At 52.4% G+C, this 24,328-nt stretch overlaps 1 protein-coding gene across 1 annotated transcript; it reads right to left on the reverse strand.

Annotated features, from left to right (window-relative positions):
• Positions 1–10,870: 10,870 nt before the first annotated feature.
• Positions 10,871–24,113, reverse strand: KRT8 (keratin 8). Its single transcript, XM_005291880.4, has 9 exons — positions 23,685–24,113; positions 20,483–20,691; positions 19,850–19,910; positions 19,663–19,758; positions 18,703–18,867; positions 16,737–16,862; positions 15,491–15,711; positions 13,532–13,587; positions 10,871–12,473 (listed from the first exon to the last, which is right to left on the reverse strand). Exons 1-9 carry the CDS (start codon positions 24,021–24,023, stop codon positions 12,283–12,285), a joined length of 1,464 nt encoding a protein of 487 aa, XP_005291937.2. The 5' UTR covers positions 24,024–24,113; the 3' UTR covers positions 10,871–12,282.
• Between the last annotated feature and the right edge of the window lie 215 nt (positions 24,114–24,328).

Genomic DNA, 24,328 nt, shown 5'->3' on the forward strand with positions numbered 1-24,328 from the left:
AACTGGCTGGCTGGGTGTCCATAAAAGGGAACTCTCCCCCGCCCGCCCCCCCCGCTTCATTTATCACAATCACTATAATCAAATTTTGTACTTCGTTTTGATCTGCTGCCTCCCTAATTGTCCTCTTTCCCAGTTTTTTGCTCTGGGGTCACCTTGGTTGACAGAAGATCTGTAGTGGATAGAGCAAGAAGACAGAAGGAGTGAGGATATGGGGAACAGCGCTGAATTGTTTCATTGGTTGACTGTGATGGAAGAAAACCAAGTGTCAATACTGGTATTGATCGAATGCTCCTGTTGGCTGCCGTTACCCGCGGATCTTGCAAGGAGTTTCTCTAAAGTGGCTTTGTTCTTATCTCTTGGACAGACACCAGAAGTGAATGTTGAGCATTCTACCCAAGGACACTCCCAAGTGTTTGAAGCCATGAGGAGGGAGAGGGAGGAGGCATGGGGTGCAGAGTCTTGAGAACACTCAGTCATAGGTTTATATCTCCCCAAAACAGACCACTCAGTCAGGTGTTTTTCCTGGGGTGTGGTTTAGACTGTGACATGGATGAGGGCAAGCCGGTTGAGGCTCACCCAAGATAAAGCAGAGGTGATGCCGGCTAGATTAATAGTTATGAAGGCCATAGGGACCATTAAATCATCTAGTCTGACTTCCTGCATTACACAGGCCTTAGAATTTCACCAAGCGATTCCTGCATCAAGCCCTTAAAGTGTAATTGACCCAGAACATATGATTTAGAAAGACACCCAATCTTGATTTAAAGACTTCAAATGATGGAGAATCCATCATCTTTCTAGGTTTCCTGTTCCAGTGGCTAATTATCCTCACTATTAAATCTTTGCCCTTTGTTTCCGGTTGCTGCATATTATTATGCTTTTGTCTGTTAAAATAAAGAGCCCTCTGCTATCAGAAATTTTCTCCCCATATGGGGCCTTATAGACTTACCTGATGGAGAAAGCAATCAGTGTTAGGTTAAGGAGAGTAATCAGAATATATGGTGAAAATAATATCTGTCCCTTCCAGAGAATGTGAATCTCTGCTTCAAAGTTCCCTGTTTCAATATCTGTTTTCAGTACCACTCCACACTGTCAAATACCTTTTACACCACTAGGGAAATGCTGCAACAGGTACAGCAATGCACTTACTTTTATTAGCACTGTTTTAAAAGCATTTTGAGGCATCTGCAATTGTATTTTAAAAAATTGATTGGGATGAACCAAGATACCACAGCGATTGGCATAGCACAAGAACCTGCATGGAGAAGAATGGCAGAATGAATCAGTTCTCTAGGGGCCTGCTCCATAGCCCAATGAATTCAATAGAAATAATCCATCCTTTCCAACAACCTTTGGATCAGATCCTAAAGGCATTGCCAGAATTTTCACCAGTATCTATGTTTGATCAGCTGGGCTTTGTAATTTTTGTCACATATAAAAGAAATCTTCTGAACTAACACTGAGCTCATGTTCTTCAGACCTGTTTGGCTTTTAGGGGCCTAATCCAGTGCTCAGTCGAAAATCTTTCATTGACTTCAAAGGGATTTTGATTAGCCCACAAATATGTTTAAATAACAGCTAGTCAGGAAACAGGTTTTGTTCCCATTAAAAATATCAACAAAAACGAAAAATATATATTTCCATCAAAAACTGGGGGGTTGGTCAAAAAAAGTGTTGCCATTTATGGCCAAAATTTTCCAGCATTTTTATGGACACTCCTGCGATTTAATCAATACCAGACAATTCCATTTTGAGGGGGAAAACATTCTTCATTGAAAAACGTTGTGAACAAAAATAAGTTCAGCCAGCACTAGTTTAAATGCAGTTCTTATAATCCGTCTTCTGGCAGAATCTTTGTAGAATCTAGATACTGGACTACAAAGAACTGGAAAAAAAAATACATGTAGTAGCACCGTATCTTTCTTATAGTAAATTGGGTACCTTTATCAAAGGACCATCTACACCTCTACCTAGGGTGACCAGATCACTGACAGGAAATATCAGGACGCAGGCGGGGGAAGAGGAGGATATCGGGATGCGCGGGGGGGGGCGAAGCAAAAAAAAAAAGCTGTTTTGCAGGTGCCGGCTGCGCCATGGCCGCTGCCCCTCCCCCCCCCAGGGCTCCAGGCACATGCGGCACGGCCCGCTGCCCCGTGGAGAAGGAGCCACTGGAGCGAGAGGCGCGGGGCTCCGGACCCCGGCAGCGGCGGGGGAGAGCGGCTCAGGGCCGCGTGAGTGGACACATAAAGTTTATCGGCTGGGAGGGGACCCCGGCCGGCTCCTCACCCTGCCCTGTAGGGGGGTAGTGTCCCCGCTCCGCGCCAGCATGTGGCACCGGCTGCCGCAGGCCAGGTAAGGAACCGAGTCCCTCCCTCTCCCCTCGTCCTGGCTCCTCAGCTGAGTGGCATTCCTCCTCCCTCCCAGGCTTGCAGCTGGATGGAATGCCGGTGCAAGCCTGGAGGGAGGGGATGGTGGCCGGCTTCCAGTTCCTGTGGCTAGTGAGTACGGGCACCGGGCGGGCAAGGGGGGGCTGGCAAGGGGGCTGCTCCCCCGGAAGGGTGACGGGGGGGCTCAGCTGAGGAGCCAGGATGAGGGGGGAGGGGGCGACTCGGCTCCTTACCTGGCCTGTGGCGGCCGGCGCGACATGCTGGCGCGGGGCGGGGAGCCGGCCGGGGTCCCATCCAAGCCGATAAATTTTACATGGCCACTCGTGCGGCCCCGAGCCACTCTCCCCCACCGCTGCTGGGGTCCGGAGCCGCCCCCAACTACCTCCTGGGGGAGCAGCTCCCTTGCCAGCCCCCCTTGCCCACCCAGTGCCCCTACACACCAGCTCCAGGAACTGGAAGCCGGCCACCACCCCCTCCCTCCAGGCTTGCCCCACCATTACAGCAGCAAGCCTGGGCGGGAGGAGGAATGCCACATGCATGGGGAAGAAGCGGGGCCAGGGCGGGGATTTGGAGAGGGAGCCAATGGGGGATGGAGGAGGTGGAGTCAGGGTGGCGGGGGCAAGAGCCCTTCCGGGAGGGCAAAATTGCTTGTTTGTCCAGTGTCCTGACCACACATTGGTCGGGACGTGGGACAAACAAGCAAATATCGGGACAGTCCCGATAAAATCGGGACGTCTGGTCACCCTACCTCTACCCTGATATAACACGACCTGATATAACATGAATTCAGATATAACGTGGTAAAGCAATGCTCCAGGGGGGCGGAGCTGCACACTCTGGTGGTTCAAAGCAAGGTCGATATAACACGGTTTCACCTATAACGCAGTAAGATTTTGGGGCTCCCGAGGACAGCGTTATATCAAGATAGAGGGGTACTTGTTTTACTGTAGCTAAAAGTCCTTTAGAAATCCAAAGACTTAATTTCATTGTGCAAGATTCTACTTCCCCACTCGCTTAGAACAAGCTTTATTTTTATGGCAGACCAGTAATATATAGATAGCTTTCTCATTGTTATCATTACGGAGACGGTGGGCAAATCAGTTTTGTGCCAGAACTGGTGAATTTTCATGGCAATTTTGCAATGCTGCAATGGGATAATTCTGTTTCAATCTGAAAATGGCATATTCAGCCACCTTATCTTGCAGGTAATTTAGTTCCTATTTGCTCTGGATTAACCTTTGTCCTGAGAATGAGGTTAAGCTCTTATTAATTCATCTCCCAGGGTTGCAGTAGGATATGATACATAATACTGACTGAGGGCTAGTTTATGACTACTACAGTGGTGGAAGGAGGAACTCTGGGAAGGAGTGTTTGAGAGTCATAACCTTGCTCCTACAAAGAGTACTTTGCTATAAACCTTTATGGGACATTGCATACCCCTTGCTTCAGCTGATTGGGTGTTGGACCCCACCTGATCCCTTTCTCTTCCTGCTCCATCTTGCCCACTAGCAGCTCCTGCACTTCAACCCCACATCAGGAGCAATAATCCAGGTTTGAAGTGTACTATCATTTCCTGCATTCTTAATAACCTGGATATATTGCTCAGTTATCTGCTTCTATTTGAATGGTGAACCTGAGATCCAATGGAACGTTAAACAGCTACTGCAAGAATTGTGACTCAACAAAGAGCCTTTCGTTTTCAATACGCCTTTCTGCCAATTGAAAGAGTGGAGTCCAGTCCTCCCCATACCCAGCAAATCCCCCATAATATATTCACACCTGTTCTGTCCCCTGTGTTTCTTGCTCTCGCGGCTTGAAATAGTTCTCAGGACTAGATTTAGCTCTGGAGTTCCCATGCTCTTTTGTCCAAGAGAGGGGGGTTGGAACCATGGTCTTGCTTAAAGTTGATTGAAAAGTTTAGTTCAAAATATTTTCTGTTGAAAACTGTTTTTTCAACAAAACAGAAAGTTCCATAGGTACTGTCCTATTTCAATGAAATTTGGGGGATTTTCTTGAAACAATTCTTTTGTTTTGTTTTAGGCCAGAATTTTTTGATTTGGGGTTACCAAAAAACATTCAGCTTCTGGGTTTTCAGTCTTTCAACAAAGCCCCAGAAACGTTGCAGTGAAAATTCTCATTTTCATCAAGTTTTAACAGGAAGAAAAATCATTTTCCAACCGGCTACAGTCTTGGTTTGTTACTTAGCCTGGTCTACACAACGGCGTTAGGTCGACATATGCCACGTTAGGTCGAATTTATAATGTGCGCGTCTACACTACCGAGCCCTGTCTGCCGACCTAAAGGGCTTCTAAAATCGAAGCCTGTACTCCACTTCGGCCAGAGGCATGGTGCTAGAGTCAACCTTCCCGGGTCGAATTAGGGGTAGTGTAGATACAACGCTGTGTAATCCGACGGGATTGGCCTCCGGGAGGTGTCCCAGAGTGCTCCAATGTGACTGCTCTGGACAGCACTTTCAACTCCACTCAGGGGTGAAAGTAACTTAAAGGATTTATCGGTACGCTGGAGTCCTGAGCGGGGGCGTGGCCTCAACCGGAAGAGGCGGGGCCTCAACCAGAAGAGGCGGGGCCTTTCAAGATTTAAAGGCCCTGGGGTTCCGGCTGTGGCTGGGAGCCCCAAGGCCTTTAAATCACCCCGGAGCTACCAGCTGCAGAGGTGGCTGGGAGCCCTAGGGCTCAGGGAGCCCGGCTGCCGGAGCTCTGGCAGGGATTTAAAGGGCCCAGGTCTCCAAGCAGCGGCTGGAGCCCTGGGCCCTTTAAATCACCGCCGCGGAAGCCAATCCAGTCCGGCACGGCGTACTGGCTCTTGCCGGTACGCCGTACCGGACCGGCTTACTTTCATCTCTGACTCCACTGCACTTCAGCCAGGTGCACAGAAAAAGCCCCAGGAACGTTTGGATTTCATTTCCTGTTTGATCAGCGTGGAGAACTCGCCAGCACAGCTGACCGTGCCTGCCCAGGGCCGCAAACACGCTCCAGGAGACACTGGATCTGATCGCTGTGTGAGGAGAAGATGCAGGCAGAGCTCCGAACCAGCAGAAGAAACGCTGACATCTATGCCAAAATCGCACAGGGCATTGGGGACAAAGGCTACACCAGGAACACACAGCAGTGCCGCGTGAAAATAAAGGAGCTCAGGCAAGTGTACCAGAAGACAAGGGAGACGAACAGTCGCTCTGGTTCTGAGCCAGCCACCGACATGCCGCTTCTATGAGCAGCTGCATGCGATTCTAGGTGGGGACCCCACCAGTACCGCAACATTCTCCGTGGATACCTCCCAGGGGCCTTAGAGTCCTGCTGCACCCAAAGATGAACCAGCTGCCCTCCTCACCAAGTTCCACATCCTCCTCTCCCAGACGTCCTAGAATGCGGGGGGAGAGCTCCATTATCCCTTGAACTCAACTCCAGGGAATGGTTCATGGAGCAGAAGGCTCTCATTCCCACAACTGCTAGACAGTGCAATTGTAATAAGCTACATGTCCTTGCCCCTCCTGCCTTGTGTTATCAGGCCCTTAGACCCGGGTTATCTTTGCTATTCATCACTGTCTCTGTTCAGTGTTTGTGAGCATAATAAAAATGCATGGATTGAGGACAAGAGGCTCTTTATTCACTGTGCACATTGTGGTTGGGGGAGGGTTAGTTTACAGGGTAGTACATGCAAAAAAGGGGAACAGCTTGGTAAGGAACAAACACAGAACTGACACATCAGTGAAACTGGTTTTCATGAAACTGGTTCATGAGCCTCTAGCTGTTATCTTTGGAAAATCATGGGAGACAGGAGAGATTCCAGAAGACTGGAAAAGGGCAAATATAGTGCCCATCTATAAAAAGGGAAATAAAAACAACCCAGGAAACTACAGACCAGTTAGTTTAACTTCTGTGCCAGGGAAGATAAGGGAGCAAGTAATTAAGGAAATCTGCAAACACTTGGAAGGTGGTAAGGTGATAGGGAACAGCCAGCATGGATTTGTGAAGAACAAATCATGTCAAACCAATCTGATAGCTTTCTTTGATAGGATAACGAGCCTTGTGGATAAGGGTGAAGCTGTGGATGTGGTATACCTAGACTTTAGTAAGGCATTTGATACGGTCTCGCATGATATTCTTATCAATAAACTAGGCAAATACAACTTAGATGGGGTTACTATAAGGTGGGTGCATAACTGGCTGGATAACCATACTCAGAGAGTTGTTATTAATGGTTCCCAATCCTGCTGGAAAGGCATAACGAGTGGGGTACCGCAGGGGTCTGTTTTGGGACCGGCTCTGTTCAATATCTTCATCAACGACTTAGATATTGGCATAGAAAGTACGCTTATTAAGTTTGCGGATGATACCAAACTGGGAGGGATTGCAACTGCTTTGGAGGACAGGGTCATAATTCAAAATGATCTGGACAAATTGGAGAAATGGTCTGAGTTAAACAGGATGAAGTTTAACAAAGAAAAATGCAAAGTGCTCCACTTAGGAAGAAAAAAATCAGTTTCACACATACAGAATGGGAAGAGACTGTCTAGGAAGGAGTACGACAGAAAGGGATCTAGGGGTTATAGTGGACCACAAGCTAAATATGAGTCAACAGTGTGATGCTGTTGCAAAAAAAGCAAACATGATTCTGGGATGTATTAACAGGTGTGTTGTGAGCAAGACACGAGAAGTCATTCTTCCGCTCTACTCTGCTCTGGTTAGGCCTCAGCTGGAGTATTGTGTCCAGTTCTGGGCACCGCATTTTAAAAAAGATGTGGAGAAATTGGAAAGGGTCCAGAGAAGAGCAACAAGAATGATTAAAGGTCTTGAGAACATGACCTATGAAGGAAGGCTGAAAGAATTGGGTTTGTTTAGTTTGGAAAAGAGAAGACTGAGAGGGGACATGATAGCAGTTTTCAGGTATTTAAAAGGGTGTCATAAGGAGGAGGGAGAAAACTTGTTCACCTTAGCCTCTAAGGATAGAACAAGAAGCAATGGGTTTAAACTGCAGCAAGGGAGGTCTAGGTTGGACATTAGGAAAAAGTTCCTAACTGGCAGGGTGGTTAAACACTGGAATAAATTGCCTAGGGAGGTTGTGGAATCTCCATCTCTGGAGATATTTAAGACTAGGTTAGATAAATGTCTATCAGGGATGGTCTAAACAGTATTTGGTCCTGCCATGCGGGCAGGGGATTGGACTCAATGACCTCACGAGGTCCCTTCCAGTCCTAGAATCTATGAATCTATGAATAAAGCCTCTGGGAGACGCAGTGCGCCTCGAGGTGCTCTTCTTATTGCCCTGGTGTCTGGCTGCTCATAATTGGCAGCCAGGTAATCTGCCTCAACCCCCGCACCCTGCCAGAAACTTTTCCCCCTTACTTTCACAGGTATTATGGAGCACACAGCAAGCAGCAACAACAGGAATATTGCTTTCGCTGAGGTCTAACCTAGTGAGTAAACTGCCAGTGCCCCTTTAAATGTCCAAAGGGACATTCTACCACCATTCTGCACTTGCTCAACCTATGGTTGAACTGCTCCTTACTGCTGTCCAGGCTGCCTGTGTACGGCTTCATGAGCCACGGGAGCGAGGGATAGACTGGATCTCCAAGGATAACTATTGGTATTTCAAAGTCACCAGTGGTAATTTTCTGGTCTGGATAAAGTTCCTTCTTGCAGCTTTCTGAAGAGACCGGAGTTCCTAAAGATGCGCGCGTCATGTACCTTTCCCGACCATCCCACGTTGATGTCGGTGAAATGACTCTTGTGATCTACTAGCGCTTGAAACACCATTGAGAAGTACCCCTTGCAGTTTATGTACTCTTTGGCAAGGTGGTCTGGTGCCAAGATAAATGGAACGCACATCTCTATCACCCCACAACAGTTAGGGAACCCCATCCTGGCAAAGCCATTCACTACCCCAAGAAAGATGTGGAGAAATTGGAGAGGGTCCAGAGAAGAGCAACAAGAACGATTAAAGGTCTTGAGAACATCTATGAAGGAAAGCTGAAAGAATTGGGTTTGTTTAGTTTGGAAAAGAGAAGACTGAGAGGGGACATGATAGCAGTTTTCAGGTATCTAAAAGGGTGTCATAAGGAGGAGGGAGAAAACTTGTTCACCTTAGCCTCTAAGGATAGAACAAGAAGCAATGGGTTTAAACTGCAGCAAGGGAGGTCTAGGTTGGACATTAGGAAAAAGTTCCTAACTGTCAGGGTGGTTAAACACTGGAATGAATTGCCTAGGGAGGTTGTGGAATCTCCATCTCTGGAAATATTTAAGAGTAGGTTAGATAAATGTCTATCAGGGATGGTCTAGACAGTATTTGGTCCTGCCATGAGGGCAGGGGACTGGACTCGATGACCTCTCGAGGTCCCTTCCAGTCCTAGAATCTACGAATCTATGTCCTGCACGTTTCCCAGCATCACTACCCTTCTTAGCAGAAGTGAATTGATTGCCCTGGCTACTTGGATCACAGCAGCCCCCACAGTAGATTTACCCACTCCAAAGTGATTCCCAACTGACCGGTAGCAATCTGGCGTTGCAAACTTCCACAGGGCTGCCGCCACTCACTTCTCAACTGTCAGAGCAGGTCTCATTTTGGTATTTCTCCGCTTCAGGGCTGGGGACAGCAATTCACAAAGTTCTATGAAAGTGGCCTTATGCATTCAAAAGTTATGCAGCCATCCCATACCTCATCCCATACCTGCATAATGATGCGGTCGCACCAGTCTGTGCTTGTTTCCCGGGCCCAGAAGCGGCGTTCCACCGTGTCAACAAGCCCAGCTTCCACCACCAGCATGTGTGAATTGTTCCATTCCATGGCTTCCAGCACGGCTCTTTGCGTGGCATTACATTGTTCCACGCAATGGCTCCTGGCTAGGCTCCACAAATACCGCAGGACAATGTGCAAGGTGTCTGTGACGCTCACAACAGTGTACAGCTGAATGGGATCCAAGCATGCCGTGCTATGGCGTCTGCACGGGTAACCCAGGCTTAAGCATGAAAATGATTGTTTGCTGTTGCTTTCCGGGAAGGAGAGAGGGGGTAAGTGCATCATGGGAGGATGACATGTACCCAAAACAACCCATGAAAATGTTTTTGTCCCATCAAGCATTGGGAGCCTAATCCAGAATTCCAATCAGCAGCAGGAACTGTGGGATAGCTGCCCACGGTGCATCGCTCCGTGAGGCGATGCTAGCCATGGTACTGAGGAGGCGCGCCGCCGACGGAATGTGCAGAAAAGAAGAATGAGGGGGGATTTGATAGCAGCCTTCAACTACCTGAAGGGGGTTCCAAAGAGGATGGAGCTAGACTGTTCTCAGTGGTGGCAGATGACAGAACAAGGAGTGATGGTCTCAAGTTGCAGTCGGGGAGGTCTAGGTTGGATATTAGGAAACCCTATTTCACCAGGAGGGTGGTGAAGCACTGGAATGGGTTCCCTAAGGAGATGGTGGAATCTCCTTCCTTAGAGGTTTTTAAGGCCCAGCTTGACAAAGCCCTGTCTGGGATGATTTAGTCGGGGATTGGTCCTGCTTTGAACAGGGGGTTGGACTAGATGACCTCCTGAGGTCCCTTCCAACCCTAATATTCTATAGTGGGGACATGCAGCATCAATTTTGTGAAATCAGAGGCTAAATGTCAACTTCAATAAATTTGACCTAATTTCGTAGTGTAGACATCCCCTTAGACTATAAGCTTTTTGGCTCAAGGGACAGCTCTTTATTCTGGGTTTGTACAGCACCTAGCACAATGGGGAGAGCTGGAAACAGGTTTCCTCTTCCATGAGATTTTCAAGAGTTCAGAAAGTTTCCCCCATCCAGAATTGGGACAAAAAGTCAAAAAATCTTGAAAATGTTCATGATCCGGTAAGCTGAAAATGTTTAGTTCCAGTCAATTGCAACATTTTGCTTTGATACTTTCACAATGTTTTGTATCAGAGGGATAGCCGTGTTTGTTGCTTTTTACAGATTCAGACTGAGGGTCCTGTGGCACCTTTGAGACTAACAGAAGTATTGGGAGCATAAGCTTTCGTGGGTAAGAACCTCACTTCTTCAGATGCAAGACATCTGAAGAAGTGAGGTTCTTACCCACGAAAGCTTATGCTCCCAATACTTCTGTTAGTCTCAAAGGTGCCACAGGACCCTCTGTTGCTTTTCACAATGTTTTGTGACCTTAATTAATAAATAAATAAATCAAACACCTAAACTAAAAGACTAAAATTTCAAATGGGAAAAACATTTCAAGCCCCAAAATCGAAGGGTTTTGACATTTTAAACATTTTTCAGATTTTTTTCAATTTGTTTCTAAAAAAACATGCGTCCATATTGTTGCATTCGTGGGGCAAGCTTCAGTTTCAAAGAATCAGAAAAATGTTTAGTGCCTCTTTTGGTCTTACTGCAGTCAGACAAAAGGAAGACAAGGACTGATTCCGTATCCCTGGGAGAACAAAACGCAGGCATCTCTCAGCAAAAGTTAGCACAGGACACAAGACAGACACCACCATTATCAGTAACAGCTTTATTGAGAAAATGGAGAAGGTACGGCCCTCCGTGGGGAGGGGAATGAGAGAAGGAAGGGCCAACACAGCTTCGATCTCTATCAACTGAACATTGTACTGCAGAAGAAGGAAAGAGAGATAATGTTGCTTAGTCAACACACACCCCCTGCACACAAGGCGGTGGAGGGGGTGGGAGAGAAAGAAAGAATCACACATTTCACAGAGTTGGCCTCAATGCTTTAGTTCCACCATCAAAAAGATTTGCTTACAGTTGTGCTGACAAAGCATTGAACCGGAGATGCCCAAGCTGACGCACTGGGAACAGAACTGGCAACTTCCCCCACCCATCACCTCCCCCAGATAGCTGGGAGGGGGAAAAACACCCTTTGCCTCCCTCCCAGCCACAAGGAGATCTCATATCATGGCAATGAAGAGAGCCTCAAAGCAGTGGACTGACGGTTAAGGTCCTGGCATCATGTGGCCATACGACACCGGTCCCCAAACTTTTTGGGTCACACCCCCACGCTCCTTACTTGGTTTACAACCCCCGGGAGTTGTATCCAGGAGTGAGGCTGCGGTCCGGGGCTGTGGCCAGGAGCAGGGCCACAGTTGGGGGCCCAGGCCAGAACTGCAGCCGGGGGCAGGGCCGGAATGGAGCTGGGGGCAGAACGGGGCTGGGTGGTGCTTCCTCCCCACCCCCTGTGGGGCTGGGATGGGCTCAGGCCTTGCCACACCACCACCCCGAATATTCCTCTGCACCCCCCTGGGGGGGGCACACCCCAGTTTGGGAACCACTGCCATAAAAGAGATGGAGGCCTTTTGTAATAATCAAGACCCCATTTTCCAACAACCTCAGAGCCTGGGGGTATTAGGACCCAGACCAAATTCCCCTAGGCTCTAATCCCGGGGCAGTGAGGCTGGCATCATGCCATGGGGACGTCATGATGCCATGTTGTTGGCATTCTGGCTGCACCACACGAGGGCCATGCCACGGGGTGCATTTGTGACTCTCTGCATCTGTGAGAAGACAACTCAAGAGCTGTGGGCGACACCGATTGAAATGCTCGGTCCAGGCCTGAGCCAGTCCTCCAAGCGGAGACAGTGCTGGATGGAGCAGCCAGGGAAAGAGAAAGGACCAAGGGATGGAAACCTGGCCATCTGGACTCTAACAGGTGGATTCTCAGCTCCTCCTCCACATGCCTGAATGAGGAGAGGGACAGGCAGGGGGAGCACCTGGGGCATCAGACGACTCATCGATTATCACAAGAGAATTTGCAAACGCTGCTGGGTTTGGGGTGGGGGATTCTGGGTGCCAGCCCTTGCCCCAGTCTCCCCCAGAGTCCTAGTGGCCCAGCTGATCAGGAAAGGCTCATCTCTTAAGGCACTTTTAAGCTGTGGAGGCTCATCCGGTGGCTGCTCAGTTGGACAGGACGTCTGAGGTCTCAGACACCATTCTCCCATCCCTGGTCTCGATTTTCTTGATCACAATGGCCTTCGACCTGCTGAGAGGCGAGCTCTCCAGTGTGGGGGATTTCAGGGAGTAGCTGCCACCCGAGTAGGAGCTGCCGTATCCTCCCCCGTAACCACCATATGCACTGCCAAGCCCACCTGGAGGGGAGGAGAGAGACAGAAGACCAATAAGACCACACAGGATGTGCAGGTGACGCCACAACCAAGGGCAATGCTGACCGCCTGGATGGCTCACCCCACATTCTGTGGGCCTGCGAGTCAGCCAAGGACTGAAGCGCTGCAGACCCTGGAAGACGACAATGCTCGGTCTCGGCTACAAAACCTGGCCCGGAGCTCTCCTACAGTTGAGTCAGCTGGGCAGCTCTGCACCGGGGAGGACATCACACCGCAGGCGAAAGGCTAGATCTTGGGCTAGGTGCTGCCAGGATGGAGTGGTCCTGAATCACTAACTGGATTCCCCCGAGGGCGGAGAGAGCGAGAGCGTGGGCAGGATGGGTCAGCCTCTAGCCAACACCCCTTTATAAAAGCGGAAGAGGACGGGGGGAGGGATAGCTCAGTGGTTTGAGCACTGGCTTGCTAAACCCAGGGTTGTGAGTTGAGGGGGCCAGCTAGGGATCTGGGGCAAAAAAGTTGGGGATTGGTCCTGCTTTGAGCAGGGGGTTGGACTAGATGACCTCCTGAGGTCCCTTCCAACCCTGATAGTCTATGATTACAGAGCATCTAACCCTGCAATGCTTCCTTCCCTCATCTTCTAGGTCAGGAGCTCAACCTTGGAAAAAGGAGCTCCTGGCATTAGGAACCATCCCACTGCTGGGGCTTAGGCACATTCGGTCTGCCCCTTCCCCGCTGCATATCCCCATTGCTGCAAAGAAAGAATCACTCCCCAATGCATCTGGTTCGGTGCCGGTAAGACTGAGTGACCATGGGGAACCAGGCCCAGTTCAGCGGGAGCTGAGGGCACTCAGCACCTTGAAGAAGTCAGTGAGAATTAGGGCCCTCAGTGAGTTGTAAGGAGCCAATTTCTTCTCCCCAAGCCACGCCCCTGGCTCTGTGGTTCTGCTCTCCTGACATGTGTCAAACTCCCACTGAGTAGTAGAGTCCCTCTCACCATGGGGGGGGGGGATTCTGCCCCAGCTCGGAGTGCTGCCCTGCTGCCCCACATTACCCACCCCCGCCCCCAGATGAAACGCATTTACCTGAATAGCCGGTCGTCTTGGTCTGAATGCTCATGCTTTGCATCCCAGACTCCAGCCTGCCAAGCAGAAGAGAGGGATATGAGTTATCAGTGCCCGGACAGTGTCGAACGGGGATGGGGCACAGAGAAGGACAAAATTAGGGCTGCATGGAACGTGTAAGCCACTGCCAACGTGGCATCAGAACTGCTCATCTGTGTGTCATAGACCCAATACTGCTAACAGCAGAGATTCTCCTTTAGCTCTATTGATAAGGGCCTGTTACTTTTGAAGCAGAAGGATCCGGGTTCTATCCTGGCTGCCCCTAGGAACTTCTGAGCATCCGTGGCCTGCCAGAAATTTACAAGAGTGAAGCCCTAAGCGGAGAGGGTTTGTTACTAATATCACTACCCTTGCTTTGCAGATTAGTCACTGACCCAGCTGAGGCCAGCCAGTGAGTCCGCAAAGGCAGGACTAAAACCCGGGCGTTCCTGGCCATCTAGACAAGGGGGTTGGGGGGGGGTCTCAAGCAGGGGACTGCGCTGCAAACAGATGTCAGGGGGTCGTGACCAGCCTGCCCTTTCCATATTGCTAAGTGGGATGAGGGGGAGGGCCGGGGCCGTCCTTACCCATACACATTTCCTGGTGCCCTACAAAGCTGCGTGCTGCTCCGCCCCCACTCCACCTCTTCCCCAAGCCCCCCACCCCTGCTCTGCTGCAGCCCTGCCTCTACCCACCCCTGCTCCACCCCCACTCCACCCCTTCCCCAAGCCCCCACCCCTGCTCCGCCCCCATTCCCCTGAGGACTGCTGCAGGGGTCAGGCCTACACTCACCTCAGCCTGCTCTGCTCCCCTGGCTCCCAGCCGCGCCACTGGCGAGTGCTGGGGGTGGTTCCCCCCTGCTCCCCCAAGGCTGGGAGCCAGGGGAGTGGAGCGGGCTTCCCCCCTACATCCCCATCCCGCCCCCCCCGGAGGCCTGGGGCCTCACACAGCCTTCCCCTGGAGGCCTGGGGCTGCATAGGGCACCAAAATGGCTAGGCACGGCCCTGGGGAGGGGTATCCCAGTATGGGAAAGCGGGTGAGTGCATGGAAAGGGTTTGATCATCCCCACACTAGGCAACACTGCCCCTGCTGCATCTCAGAATTCATGGCCCGCTGGCTGCACTGCGCTAACTCGCTGCTGGGAGACGAGTTACATCCCAGCCACTCTGTGCCTGCCCACCCCCACCCCCCCGAGCTTCCCTCCGTCCTCACACAGCGGCTGACACTGCCTTGGCTGACTCCGCATCAGCGTGCAGACACCATCATCAATGGGACGTCTGCAAGACGTTCGCATCAATGGATGCGCTAGACAGACGAACATGTGATGGCAAGAGCCCCATTAACGGGCCCGCAGCCCACATAACTAAGCTCCGTCGGCCTGTAAATCTATTACAGATTATTTGCGGGAGTCACCCTGAAAAACCGAGGACTGATGTGAGGCTGTAGTGATGGTGGATGTACAGTGCAAGCCCCTTAAAGGGCCAGCAACCCCTCCTAGGCTCCACGCAGGCTCAAACAACCTGTTCAAACTGGGACCAGCAGTCCAGTTTGCACCCAGCATGTTGTGGGCACCACTGAGGGTGCTCTTTGGAAAGCTGGCGCTAGCAGGACATCCTGATTAGGGTGACCAGAGAGCAAGTGTGAAAAATTGGGACGGGGTGGGGGGCAATGGGTGCCCATATAAGACAAAGCCCCGAATATCGGGACTGTCCCTATGAAATCACGGCATCACCCAAATCCTGATGCACTCAGAAGTCAGCAAGGCTCAGCCCACAAGGGGTTAATCTACAGACCTTGCTCCGAGACAGACGTGCACCACATTGGAGCCAAGTTCCAGCCCTGGGGCTGGTCTATTGTCCTCAGCCCTCTCATTGGTCCTCTCTCTGGAGAGGCGGAGAAGCCATCCAATCATGACACACGATGCCGGCCTCCCACACCCACCTGCTCTCCTCTCCTTCCAGCAGCTTCCTGTAGGTGGCGATCTCGATATCCAGGGCCAGCTTGACGTTCATCAGCTCCTGGTACTCCCGCAGCTGGCGCGCCATGTCCTGCTTGGCTCTCTGCAGGGCACCCTCCAGCTCGGCCAGCTTGGCACTGGCATCTTTGATGGCCATCTCACCGCGCTCCTCGGCCTCAGTAATGGCTGCTTCCAAGCTGGCACGCTGAGGGGTGGAGGCAGGAGGACGCATTAGATGGTTTCTCCCAGAACAGGGGCCTCTCCCAGTATCCTTATCGGAGGAGGAGGGTGAAGCTCCCTGGAGATATCTGCTGCGGCGTTATAAACGCAACACACTAAGGGCTGGTCTAAATTTTAGCACCGATGTTGCTGCCCCAATGCAAACTTCCAGTGTAAACGCACTGCACCCAGGCAAAGCGGGGCCTTGCAACTGGGCAGTTTGCTCCCATTTCAAACCAGAGGAAGCTATGTGGGTCCATGCCCTGCTTTGCACGCATGGCAGATAGTTTGCACCATAGACCAGCCCTGAGCTCTTGCATCCTATTCAGATTTTCCTTTCTCCCATCATACAGGCTTCTCCAAAGGACACTGGGGAGCAAAGAAGTGAAAATCCCTCCGGACGAAAGGGAAGCGGGTTCCTGTCTACACCAGGGCTGCAAGCATGTCACCGTCACAACACACGCCCCCGATCCTGTTTCTAAGCACCATTCCATTCTGCAGTGCAGGCCGACGTGTGGGACTGGTGAGGTGCTTAGCTGCTAAAGTCCCAAGAGCTGCGAAAGAAACTAGGGAGAGCGAGAAATGGACTCCTCAGAGAGCGATTACAGAGACAAGAGCCAGTGAGATTAAGGAGAAAGAAAAGCGAGATCAGCAGCTGAGGTAAACAGGCAGAGACAGCTTGACTTCTGTGGTGCTGTATTGATTACGTCCGCTGAAAAACTGGCCCGGAGACAGATATTTAACCATGTCCTCAAACCACAGTTGTGCTGCTCACGGTTGGGGAGCACATGGGGAATTTCCCATCTACACTAGAGAATGGGGCGGTGTTACCCCACATCTGCAGTTATAAACCAAGATCTACAAGGTGGATTGAAAGGGATCTGAAGACTGGCAAGCTAAGAATGGTAAGAGGGAATCCTTTCCCCAGGGCTCCGGGCCCCCAAATAACTGCAGGAGGAGGAATGAAGGGTCTGGTGCAATTCTGGAGAAGTCAGCGGTTGTTTCTCTCACCTGGCCTTTCAGGGCATCGATCTCCGACTGTAGCCGGTGGATCATCCTGTTCAGCTCGTTGATCTCGGTCTTGGTGCTACGGAGGTCGTCCCCGTGCTTCCCCGCAACCGCCTGGATCTCCTCGTACTGCGTGGGAAGGAGAGAGACAAGGAATTGAGAACAGAGCGCGCAGTGTCATCAGCTGTCCCCCTTCCGGGAGGGCAGGATCCAGGCCAGGATTTGGGGAGATCCTGTATGGGGAGAGATGGCAGCCCAGGCTGGGAGCTAGAGAGACTCCCAAGGTTAGTCCGTGTCCAGCAGCCTCAAAAAAGAAATCCCCTTATAATCATTACAGCTGAATCCTGGCTCTTTACCACCAGGGAAACCGTGTAAACCAGGAGTCCGGTCACAACTGTCCCTGCTCTGGAAAGCTTCATTTTTAACAGCTTTAATCAGCCTTGCAAATTTGCCAGGAAAATTCACCAGGCCTGGTTCAGAGCTTGCAAATGAAGAGACTGGTGGCATTTCATTTCCCCTTCAGTCAAATCCTCCTCCCCAGGAGGACGTGGGATTTTGCAAGGCTGGATTAAATTCCACGTGACGGGAAGGGAAGCCAGAAGGAAATCGGAATGAAAACCACGTAATATTGCTGCTTAGAAAGCCCTGTGCATAATGTTATGCAAATTGCAGTCAGCGCTGCAGCTAAGGGTGTCGTCCCAGCTTCCAGGGGCGGAGGAACCAGTGTGGAATCTCTCTGTGCAAAGTCTCAGAGTGCACATTGCAAAACCACCGCAGGATTAGAGACAGCTGCTCCGGGGTGGAACAGCGCAGGTCCTGCAGGTCGGGCGGATTGGGAGGTGGGAGTGGGAGCTCGGGACAGGTCTAGCAATGGGGTGTTTCCGGTCTGGATTGGAATGATGCATGAGCTGCGTGGGAGCCCAAGGCTGGACTGCCAGGGGAGTGTGGCAGGCACGGCCGGCGTGTGGGAAGCACTCGCTGTTCCTGCTTGCACTAAAGCTCACCCTTAGGAGTGAGGCTTCCACCTGGGACAACCAAAGAGAAGGGAAGTACGGTCCAATGGGTAGGGCACTGACTTTGGAGGCCTGGCTCCAGTTCCTGGCTTGTCACTCAGAGCATTGCGCCGGCGGCAGAGGGGGAACAGTGGGGGAGAGGCTGGGGCAAGCTTCCCGGGCCAGGAGCTCAGGGGCCAGGCAGGAGGGTCCCACGGGCCAGATGCAACCCCCAGTTTGCCCACCTCCGTTCTACAGCCTCAGATTTCAGCGTTAGGTTGTTTGTGCCCCATTTGAGAGACAGTAGGTCTATGGAGCCAAGGCTGTAGCAGGCTCCACGCGGGGAAGTGCAGCGGCCTAGGGTATGCAGGAAGAATAGACAGGGGTTCCTTGCGGAACGTGAGCCCCAGCTGTGGCAGATACGGCAATCCCCTGTAATAGCCTTGAAAAACTTTATTCCGTTGATTCTAAGTCTCTTTGGAGTCCATTGTATTAAGTGCAAAGTTGATGTATTATTGGGGGATTGGCTGTAACTTCTCCTGGGGGGGAGACATGGGAAGTGTTATGAGTGTAGGCAGAGGCCTGGACAGCCTTGGAGAACCCCAGTCGGGAGGGAGAGAGACACGGTTCTCCGCCCAAAAGAGGTGACGGCTGAGGAGCCGGGAGCTTAAGAGCACCACAGAAGGGGAGCACAGCTGCAGTTGCCCTGAACTGTGACTCCAGCCACTAGAGGGGGACGGTGAGTCATGCTGCATTTGAGAATGACGCATGCATATGCAATGCCTGCTACAGAAGGCTTCTGCACGGCAGGGGACGCTTCATATACTCAGCTCACCAGCTGGAAGGAAGAAATGGGACAGCTGCCACCTAGCGGACATTCCCATGGGCAATGCCACACGCCCTGACCCACCCACGTCAGCTCAGAGACCAGGCTGGCTGCATCACCAGCAGCTCCGGGGGACAGACGGGCAACTCACCTTGGTCTTGTACATGTTCTCAGCCTCCGCCCGGCTCCTGTTGGCCATCTCCTCGTATTGCGCTCTAACCTCTGCGATGATGCCGTCCAGGTCCAGCTTGCGGTTGTTGTCCATGGTCAGGACCACAGAGGTGTCCGAGACCTGGGACTGCAGCTCACGCAGCTCCTGGGTGCGGCAGGGAGGAAGCATAAGGATCATCTGTCACCACGGAGCATGGAGAACTCGGTGCACCCACCAGCATTCCCAATGCCTTGCCGTTGGCTGCTTTCCCAGACTCGGGTTACCAGATTTCAAGTTCCCAAATAGAAGACATTGCTGAAGGGAGGGGGAGCTGGAGGAGGAACGGGGTGGGGTACCTCAGCCGCCATTGACCTCCCAGCGCTGAAGGCAGCGCCGCCGCCAGCGGCAGCGCAGACATAAGGGTGGCAATACCATCCCACGCCATCCTCACATCTGTGCTGCTGCTGGTGGCGGCGCTGCCTTCGGAGCTGGGCTCCCGGCCAGCAGCCGCCGCTCTCCAGCTGCCCAGCTCTGAAGGCAGCGCAGAAGTAAGGGTGACAATACCAAAACACGGACATTCGTTCAGATTTCAAAAATCCCCCCGGATGGAGATTCGAGGACCAATGGTAACCCTATCCCAGACTGATCCAGCCACTGAATCCACTGGGGCTGGTGTTGGCTGAGATCCCCCTCCTTCCACTCACCAACCTCCAAGGGCCAGGGGACAGCAGCAGATGCTGTAGGATTGATGGCATGGCTATCCGGGGAGGGGAGAAGGGGGGCGTCACCATGCACCTTATGTGCAAATAGTCCCAGCCCTTTAAAAATCCCTTGTCTCCTGCAAGAAGACACTTGTCTTTGCAGGAACTCAGTGTTATTCAATGGGTTCCCCCCTGCAGGTCAGGAAGGAATTTAAAGGGCCAGGGCTACAGGACTGAGCCAAAGGGAGACATCACAGACCTCGTCATACAGCTGCCTCAGGAAGTTGATCTCGTCAGTCAGGCTTTCCAGCCGGGACTCCAGCTCCACCTTGTTCATGTAGGCCTCGTCCACATCCTGCAGGAAGAGAGCACGGACCCCATTAGAGAGACCCCCGGCCCTCTCTGCCTGCGGCGCCCAACCGAGCCCTGGAGCAGCGCGGACTCACCTTCTTAAGCAGGACAAATTCATTCTCCTTCTCAGTGCGGTGATTGATTTCATCCTCATATCTGCGGGAGGGGGGAAATGGTCAGGTCTGCGGTAGGGCTGGGAAGTCATTCTCTGATGGATGCTATGAAGGCAGGGGTGGGGGGGCATATAGACCCATCTAGGGGATGCCAGGAGGCAGGGAGACCCCTAGCCAGGCACCCACCAATGACCTTCCAGATCTGGAAGGTAAAAGGACAGGATGGGTTTGGGAAACTGTGCTCACTGGGGGGGGGGGGGGGGAGTTGTGCATTGGGGTTTATCTGTGAAATGATGGAGGAAAACCCCCAATGATGCCCATCCCACCCCCACCAAGAGCAGCTGAGAATCCCCCCGCAACCCCTGGGAGAAGGTCTCTGTGCAGGGAAGCAAGGAGCACACAAGGTGGGCAGGTGTTGATAACCTGGCCAGATCCAATGACTGCCCTGAAGGAGGCAGCAGGCTGATAATGGGTGTAGCCTTTGAGAGCCTCCTTGTGCTAGAACATTGGGGTGCGACTCCAGACCTCGGAGTGCCTGGGATTTCTACCCCCCTTTGGAGGGAACAGGAAGGTGTGTCTCTCCCCGCCCCCCGCTTTGGCCTCAGTTGGACTCACTTATTCTTGAAGTCCTCCACCAGGCCCTGCATGTTACCCAGCTCAGCCTCCAACTTGAGCTTCTCCTGGCCCAGGCCATCCAGCTGCCTGCGCAGGTTGTTGATGTAGGCCTCGAACATGTTGTTCATATTGCTGCGGGTGGTCTTCTGGCCCTGCAGCAGGTCCCACTTGGTCTCCAGCATCTTGTTCTGCTGCTCCAGGAAGCGGACCTAGTGTGGGGAGGGAAGCAGAGCCTTGCCGATTACACCTGCAGAGCTCAGTGGCTGTGGACGTGGGAGGCAGGAATCTCCTGCCGGGAGAGTTGCAACCTGTTGGGCACGGATGGCTTCTTCCCACTCATGCGCCGGAAATCACCTGCCATCCCTCCCACTAGGTCCTGAGCCTTCTCTCACGTGTGAATCAGGAGTATCTCAGGCAAGTCAGTGGAGTTCCCTGGTAGAATCAGGTGTAAGTGAGAAGACAACCAGGCCTACAGTAACTGCACCGAGTCTGATTCTGCTCCCACTTCCACTCATAAATCCAAAGTAGCTTCACTGAAAGCAACAGCGTTGCCCTTGTATAAGTGACTCGGTGCCATAGAGACTTATTCTGCCTTTGGACGTGTGCACCGTTTAATTCAATGGGAGAGGAGTCCAGGTATCGGAAGGGGTGGTTTTCCCTGTTGAGCCAAATTCTGCTCTCAAAGTAAATCCAGAGTGACTCTGGATTTACACCAGTATAACAGAGAGCGGAATCGGGCCCTAAATAAATGGGGTCTGATTTATTTACACAAAGGCCCATTTTCCCTACTCTGGGGGTGTAAAGCAGCCTTAGTGTAAACGAGAAACAGGCCTGGCAAAGGGGAGTCACTCTGGATTGACACTGATGTAACTGCCCTTCACCGCAAACGGAGTCGGACACATGAGGGATTGAACCGAGGACCTCCAGAGATAAAAAGGACAAGCAGCCATGGCTTGAGCTAAACAATCAAGGCTGCTTAAGTGGTCTGTCATAACACATACCCTTCGGGGCACTGGGGTGGGGAGGGGGGGACATACGCCCCCCAGTGGGTTACACAGGCGCTGCAGGATTTAACCCACAGGCCTACAAATGCCTTTAACATTTACTTGTAGACTTAGAGCTGCTGAAGTCAAGGGGAGCTTTGCCAGCGGGACACCTGATTTAGCACATGGGGTTAGACTTGCCAAAGCATTCGGCCCCCTCTGGACACTGCTGGAGCACGTACAAAAAGCTGTCCCGTTTAGCAGGTGGCCGGGCTAAGGGCATGACGCAGCCCTCCGGCCACGCCGGTGGAAACCAGGAGTAACACCGCATAACGACGGCATCGAATTAGTAAGAGGGAGAAGAATCGGGCCTGGTGGATTGCCACCAGCGTCACAGATTACCAGGTGGCCCACTGTAATAGGGGGACCAGATGTCCCAATTTTATAGGGACAGTCCTGATATTTGAGGCTGTGTCTTATATAGGGACCTATTACCGCCCCCCCCCCCCACACTCCCTGTCCTGATTTTTCACAGTTCTCTGCAGTCCTCCATGATCTGGGCTAGGGGGATCTTGTAACAGGCCTTGGGCCAAAGGAGTGGCCCGGACCCTTGGACTCCTGAAGGGCAGGTGCAGGGCGAGGCAGCTATTCCTGCCAATGGCCCAGCCTTAGATAACCGGGATGTAAACACAGGCCTTCGCTAACAGGCCATAAAACCTGTTGGTTTAAATCCAAACCCGACCCAGCTGCCCCAGAACAGCCCTGGGCGTGGTGGGAGGGGCTTTCAGGTTAGATTGTTACATTGCCTATAGTTAAGCATTTCCTCCAGATGGCAGCCAGTGTGTGTGTGTGTGGTTAAAACGAGGGAGCTGGTGGCACCTTAAAGACTAACAGATTTATTTGGGCAGAAGCTTTGGCGGGTAAAAAACGAAAGCTTCTGCCCCCCAAAAAATCTGTTAGTCTTTAAGGTGCCACCGGACTCCTCGGTTTTGTGGATACAGATGAACGCAGCGACCCCTCTGATATTTTTTTGAAAGAGCTTTCTAAGCCCAATGCCAGCTGCTCTTTTGCCAGCCTCTGAAGCAAAAGCCCAGTTGAGGGCGGAACAGGAGCAGATGCAGGTTGCCAAGGGGGTGGGGGGGGAGTCTACGCCTGTCCCCTGTAAGTGGGGACCACTGTGCTGCTGCCATATACCAGGGCCTTGGAAATACTGAAGGAGAGAAGAAGTCTTGATGCAGCCCCTCTCGGCCTTACCGCATGCAGGGGGATACATCTTTTTCCAGGCTGGGATCACAGGCGCATGAGGATGGGGAAAAGCCACTGGGTTCCTTCCGGCTCATCCCAGCGCCACTAGCTCAGGACTTTCCCCGGCTGGATGTATGTTAGGCCCCAAGATTTTGGGTGCTTCCATTTTCGGGCCTGATTTTCAGAGGTGCTGACCCCCTGCTGCCCGGGCCTGGCACCCTCTGAAAACCAGGCACCAAGCTGGGCACCTGGAATCAGCCCCCACTTTTAGACCTCAGCCCCCAGCAGCCTCCATTGAGAGCAATGGAGAAACCCCCCAGCCCCGCCCTTTAGCAGGGGTGCTTTGCAAGGTGGCACATTCTCCCCCTGTGCAGGCAACTTCCCCTTTAGCTCGAAAGCTGCTCTCCAATGCCAACGCTTTGACAGCCGCTCGGGGGGGCCTGGATTGGCAGGTGTCCCAGTGGGGAACCTTTGCGTCTCTCGCTCCATTCCGCTCCCCCACCTCCGGGAAAGGGGCTTTTCCAACCCACCAGGTGGTGCAGTGACCGAAAAAATCTTTGTAACTAAGACAAGCAGAGGAAATTTTTCTCCATGTTCTCATGCACCTGTAGGAGGAGCCTTTGGCTCAGAAGTGGCTCAGAGGGATCTGATCTGGCTGCAAAACCGTTCGGATTCCCCTCTGATTGCGGGGATATTGGCTAGCAGGTCACTGCTCCCCTTATATGCTACATGGCAGAGAGACATTACCCCGAGATGTTTACTACACGCACCCCCGCACTCCACTCGAGTCACAGTGGGTGGCATGGGGCGTAACTGAGAGCAGAATCCGGACTGTCTCCTTCCAGCCTACAGGTGTTACAGCAACAGAGCAAGTCTGGTTGACTTCTGCCCATCCCCAAGGAACACACCCACTTCTCTACCTGCCAACCCAGCTCTGCAGATACCAGCTTCACCCCGATGGTGCCGGGACTCACCTTGTCGATGAAGGAGGCGAATTTGTTGTTGAGGGTCTTGATCTGCTCCTTCTCCTGCGTCCGCACATGTTGGAGGGTGGGGTCAATCTCCAGGTTGAGGGGCGCCAACAGGTTCGGGTTGACGCTGACGGCGGTGATGCCACCCCCGGCGCCAAGTCCGTAGCCCATCGACGGTCCCCTTATGCTGCCTCCTCCATACCTGCTCCCACCATAGCTGGAGTAGGACGAGCTCATCCTGGTGCTGGTCGCAGGGCCAGACGTGAAGGACCGGCTGCTGAAGGCACGAGTGGGAACAGAGCTGGTGCTCCTGTAGTTCTTTTGGGTTATTCTGAGAGACATTTTGGAGAGGCTGGTGGAGGAGGACAGGAAACACTGGTTGAGCAAACACAGCAGCTGAAGGACAGGCTCTGGAGGCTGAGAGCTGAGTGGGGTGTGTGCAGAGTTATATACCGGGCCATCAGGGGGCGGGGATTCGAAACCTGGAGCACTGACTGGCTGCAGGCCGCTGGAGGGGCGGGGCTACCACAGAGCCAGGCCAACACCTGCTCCCTCCATCCTGCCGCACCTAGTTAACTCTTTCAAAGCCAGAGAGGGGCAATCAAATGCACCGGCCCAGCTCCAAGAAGCGTCCCCTCGCTGTTGTG

This window comes from Chrysemys picta, chromosome 22, assembly GCF_011386835.1.
Source record: "Chrysemys picta bellii isolate R12L10 chromosome 22, ASM1138683v2, whole genome shotgun sequence".
NCBI lineage: Eukaryota > Metazoa > Chordata > Testudines > Emydidae > Chrysemys > Chrysemys picta.